General features: G+C 38.2%; 1 protein-coding gene across 1 annotated transcript in view; it reads left to right on the forward strand.

The window, feature by feature from the left end:
- The window catches only part of AIG1 (androgen induced 1), a gene marked incomplete at both ends in the record, with an annotated part of 127,557 nt that extends 124,439 nt beyond the window's left edge, over nucleotides 1-3,118 (forward strand). The window contains one exon of the mRNA XM_081997191.1: nucleotides 3,081-3,118. Coding sequence (XP_081853317.1) covers nucleotides 3,081-3,118 — 38 coding nt within the window. The remainder of the gene's footprint in view (nucleotides 1-3,080) is intronic.
- Between the last annotated feature and the right edge of the window lie 2,882 nt (nucleotides 3,119-6,000).

The raw sequence follows: 6,000 nt of genomic DNA on the forward strand, positions 1-6,000 counted from the left end.
AACGTTTGAAGCTGGCTAAAACAAAGGAGAATGACACAAGTTCCTCTGAAACGACTTGCTTGCTTGCTCTTAAAAGCAGCCAGATGAACAGAATGACTGCTGGAGAGCTTGATGAGCTATGAATATGTATTCTTTTTTATAACTTCCAATACTAATTTAAGAGCTGTTGGCAATTACCTGAGAGGTTTACAACCCACTTGGTTTACAACCCAGTTATTAGCTGATGAATCCATTAAATGCAGCTAGAATAAAGTATCATTCTGTGGGAATGCTGTTAATGGTAAGCTTAGACTTAGAAATATAAACATATTCTTTTAGTGTTTTCAGGTATAAAGTGTTTTCTGCTTATAAATTTACTCAAGGAAGATGAATATGTTCATGTCAGTAAAGTAATAGAGAAAGATCATTAGTTCAGGGTAAACATAACTGTACAGACTCTACAACATCTACTCTGCCTAGGCCACCCATTGCTGAGTAGAGGAAAAGGGAAAATAAGACAAACACAAGATTAAAAGTAGGTTCCTTTAATTTATGGAAGATGTTTTTCATTTATCAAATTGCCTGAAATAAGCAAACAACATTCATAATAGCCGCAGTGGCAAATGACAACTGGAGTGAAGTTCATGCTCCATGGGGAATTCCGTCATTAACATTTGTTGGGCCCAGAACATATTGAGCCTGTATGAACAGCCTGTATCCCCTTTTGGGAAACTGTGTGCACTGGTTAACACACCGTAGATTCACATAGTAGTTTACTGCACACACAAATCTCTTTTAACAAGTCTTCCAGTACTAGGTAGAACCTAATGCCAGAAGCTCAAAGCAGTTTTACTTGCTATTTGCCCATACTGACACCAGGCTATAAAGTGTCTTTTTGGTTTTGCTTTAGAACCAGCGATCATTGGTCACAGTGTTCAAGTCTGGTTTCACATCTATTTAACTTATTTAAGTTAATTCAAGAAAGAAGTTTCTAAAAAAGGCAACTGCAAGGAATAATTTCACTTGACCTAAGTCCTGAATGAAGAATAATAATGTGGTGAAGAGTCATATGTTCTTACCAACTCCATGAATAAGTAAATGGTGGAAAATCTCCCTCACTATTCTACAGTATGCTTAACAAAATCCCTGGTTCTTGTGGCCCTCCACCCTAGAGGAGCTAACGTAAACTGGGTCATTCTTCCAACCTCTTTAAAGGTTCACCATGGCTACCTTATCCTCTCCATCATTTCCTTGATTTGATTAAAGAATATTGATCCAAAGACCTTTGTGGTTCAAGCACTTGCAAACCAGAAAATGCCATGAGTCACCTGTTGGTTTGCTGTGCTTGAAACACTTTGCATAAACCTAACCTGAAGCATATGGAAGGCACACCACAAACAGCAGAGATGTAAAATAATGCCAGTCTGTCACCATGCGAGACTTGGGAAAATATTATTTGAAAACTGTACATTTTAAAGGGGCTTTTGAGCAGTAAGCTTGCAAATTAAAGCAGTCTGCCATGAAAAGATTTCTGGGGTGAGAGGGGTTTGTTTTGGGTTTGGAGTTTTTTTCCTTTTCCTCTGGAGATACATTAAATAAAACCTCACTACTGACAAAATGATTTGCAGTTAGTTTTTCCAAGTTAAACCACAAACATGGTAGGCAAGGAAAAATTTGCCCTTTGTACAAGCCAGTGTCTGTCCACAGTTTTGAGGGTATCTGCATTCCTGCCAAACTATTTGATGCATCTGCAGTAGAGTGCTCAGGAGAAAGGAAAGAGGCTCTTTTAAAAAGGAAAATAAAACAGCTCATTTAAAACTATTGGAAAAGTTCCTTCCAGCAGAGAGCAAAAGACTCAAGATTGGCTCTGTAGCAGCCTTGTAAACCCACTGTAATCTTTTGGACCCGGCCTCTTGTTTTGGTTGTTAAACCTTCAGCTGTGGCTCTTCCATTACATTGGTTTGCCAGCAACACCCAGGGCCATTGTACTTGGGCTGCTGGCAATGCACAGACCTATTTGTTTCCGTGTTGCTTCTTTCAGCAAGGCAGCTCTGCAGTTGTGCTTTCTAACTGCAGATGGGTCTTATTGTTTCCCATATTGGAATTAATTAACTGTGGTTTTAACGTGACTTTTGGTGTACCTGCCATCTATGCGTATATTGCATTATCAGGTGTTGTTACTTGTGACTGTATTTTCCGCTCGGTATTCCCAAACATTGCTTCTCTTTTGTCTTCAGTCCTCAGGATTCTTTCTTTTCCAGCATGCGGCAGGCCTGAAAACCTCCAAAAGAAATATTTGTATTTGAGATGTCTGGCAGAGAGGGCTTAGTCAGAAGAACAATACTTTTGTCAGATACCAATAGTAATTCATTGTCCAGGAACAGGCACATGAAATAGCTGAATGTTTTCATTGCCAGAAAAAACACAATCTGCTGCCCGGCCCAGACTTTGCTCAGCATAGAAAAGAGACAAATTCTGCAGCAAGTATAAGTTCTTTAAGGAGCCCTACACTCAACTCAGCCCTCCTGATATTACTGAAAGACATGGCCGTTACAAGAAGAGAGAGGCACGCTATCAACAGTAATTGATTCTTCATTTTTGTACTCTCAAAAAAGGTGTACTTGCAAATATTTAAAAATCCAAAGTTTAAATGGAGGGGGGGGGTAAAGTTATTGAATTCTGAAACACAATTTAAAAAAATTCCTTTCAAATAAAGTCGGCTGCTTAGCTTCAGCTATAATAACATCTACTTTAATTTGCTTGTAGGTAAGCAGAGGAGGTGAGGGAACTAACTGTTCCCAGACCCCTGCAGCCATCAAAGGCTGAGCATGTGGCAGGGGGTTAGGCTGATTTGAAAATGGTCCGGAGGGAGGGAGGATTGTGCAGTTCATTACTGGACAACCACTGCCATCAGGTGTGCAGGTGCTCTTTTCATTCACAGCAGGTGAGGTAACACATGCAAGAGCGTGTGAGCACGTAGGGGAGAAACAACAGCAATAGAGGGAAAAGAAAGATTAATACATTAGAAGAACCTCTCCAGGTAAACTCTTCATTTTCATTTGTTCAGAGATTTTTAAAAGCTGTCCTCCATATGTTTTCAGGTATTGAAGAAGGAAAAGAAAAGCCAAAATTGGACTGAACAATAGAGGCAACATGGAGGATTGGTTATGGCTCTATGGAAGATTTCTTATCCCCGACAGAGGTTGGCATGGAGAGGAATCTTTTGGAAAGGAGGAAGTTTAATGGGCCCTCTGCTCAATGCAAGAATATTTTGGGGGTTTATATGGAGGGAAAATTATTTTAGATAAGAATAATAACAATGTTTCAACCTCCATTCCTGTTTCTCCATGCTTGCATGTGACATACACATACAAGATGTATATTTATTTCCACGGCATTCTCAACATGCATTTCTTGCCTCAAGTAAGTCATTAAATCATTAAAGTCATTAAATCTTTTCACTTCCACCAAGAAGAACAATGAGTCCATTCTCTATATTGTTTGAGAAAAGCTTAACCAGATAGGTCTAATATGGGGTAACAAAACAATCCTATATATTTCAAAGTGTAAAAATACAGTAGAAGTTAATTGCATGAATGTATCCAAAGAAGAATTCAATCTGACTGAAATATTAATGTAACACTATGTAACAGCTGCCTTAAATCAGTGATGTTAATAGTTTTAGCAGTCCAGTAAAATCTTATTTGTGGTGTTAGACTATCTGAATATGATGCAACTTTTCTTAAATAGGCCTAAATAAAGATCAAATTATCCCTGCATTTCTGTTTCTTCATGCTGATTCTTGAAATTCTAGATGAATTGATGGCATTTGATATATTTTCACGTTTTCCAGTGTCAACTGTAGATGATATTTCTACATGAGGATTTTTCTTCTTATTTTCCTAGTACAAGATTTGATCCTGCATTTTCAAGTTGTAAATTCTCAATAGACGGGCTGAGCTGTTAGTGTTGTACCAGAGAGCATTTAAGCCTTACTTCAGGAAGGCACGTAAGCAAATGTTTAAAGTTAAACATATGCCTGTTTGTATTAGGAATTCAGCTGCAAAATACTAGTGATCATTTAAACTTGACAGGATTTTGTTTAATTATCAGAAAATCAAGAAGGAAGTCTAGTGGGCAGAAACATTGTCTAGAATTAAAATAAAGTGAATGGAATAATTTTAAGCAAGAAATTATTTATAAGAAAGTAACTTTAAGATCTAGATGCCTTGGTATTCACATCACATATTTATTCATCAGTGTATTTAGATGTATTTATTTTAACACATGCAGAGCACTTAAAAAATGTACAATGTTAATGTGTGATTTTTATTAAAGGGATTTCTGCAGAGCTTTAATATGACAACCATGTTTCTGCTCTTGAACAGTTCTGGGGGAAACTGATCTTGTGCAACTCATGACATACCTCCACAGTATCTTTTTAAATGTACTTGTATTCATGTACACAGTATCGTAGGAGACAGTGCACAAGTTCAACAATGTGCTTTCTGGTTGGTTTTGTTCAAAAATAAGGCTTCTGTGATGATACTGTCTTTGTGACTGTCTGTCTGTCCTCTCAATAATTTTTAACTTGTTGATCAGAGTTGCAAAGATTTCAAAGCTAGGCAAGTTACCAGGAGTTCATGGAAATAAGTGGCCAGATTACAAAGAAGGAGCTCCTCTGATGGTCCCACAGAGGGAATGGACAGGACACAAAACCAGCAGAATGTGGAAGCAAATTAGCTGTAGCCATGAGGCATTGCGTTAGGGATATTCCATTCCACTGGACCTGAGCTCTGCATTACATATGCACAGTAACGCTGCAACATGGTTACTCTATCCACAGATAACTAGAGCTTGATTGCAATAGGTGGTTGTTATTGGAGGTGGTAGGTTGTCTGTTATTTGCAACAGGCTTTCAAAACTCAGGAAGGAAAAAAACCATGGATTCAGTCATGCTTAGTGAGCTAGGAACTGTTTAAAGTCACTGCTTCTGAAAGCTGTGGTAGCACATGAAAGTACTGGTGGACAATGGATGTGCTAAGGAGTCTGGCTGTACGTTCCAACAGCAGCAGCAGCGGTGACAGACATCACATTGTGAGAGATTATCAACTGCGGCTTAGGGTGGGAAGCCCAAAGCACAAACCCTATTGACTTGTTTGTCATTTGAAGAACTTGCATAACTCATGCTTTGCTGCTATGCCTAGGACATTTTTGCAATTTTTTTATTTCACAGGGATTGTTTCCTTCACTGAATTCAAGAATTCATTCTGATGGAAAGAATGTGTTAAATAAAAATAAGAAATGCCAAAATGCCACACAACTGTACACATTCCGCTAGAGCACACTCTGAACATCTCTGCTGTATGTATTGCACCACTGAATGGCTGAGACCTCAAAAACTGGGTGTTGATGAAAAGATTCCTCTTTCTCAGTAAGTTTTTCACCTGCTCAGGATAAGTTTTTCTTCTAATTCCATGTCATTTTAGGTGATATTGGAAATGTAGTTAGGTAGATGTCCAAGTGAAAGAAGAGTCTCTTTCAGAGGTACAGCATAGGCACGCTTAAAGGTGTCATCCCTTGTATCTGTGAATTTGTGAATATTCAGAACCTCAAAGAAATAGATTACCAAACTTAGATCTCAGTTAAGCCCCTGAGGTTTGCCAAAGGCAATATATGTGACACAAAATGTGGTGGATTTCATTTGGTTTGAGGAAATTTATAGTATTCCAAGAAGGTTTGAACTCAATTTGTCTTCTCAGATCTCAAAAAGTTCTCCACCTCCTATGAGGTTTGAATCATCGTATTTAAAGTCAAAAACACTTTAGAGCATTAAATCCAGCCTATGATGTATGAACCATGATATAAATAACTTAGGGGCCTGTGTACCCAGAGAGTGCTCTTCTAGACTGTGTTCATTCCCTTTAGAATTACACAATCCATCATTCTTAAGAAAGATGATGGATGAATGATGACTAAAGTAAAAGTCACTTGTAAGCTTGCCAGATTTCAACCATCTTG

Source organism: Phaethon aethereus, assembly GCF_964289735.1.
Source record: "Phaethon aethereus genome assembly, chromosome: 3".
NCBI classification, from domain to species: domain Eukaryota; kingdom Metazoa; phylum Chordata; class Aves; order Phaethontiformes; family Phaethontidae; genus Phaethon; species Phaethon aethereus.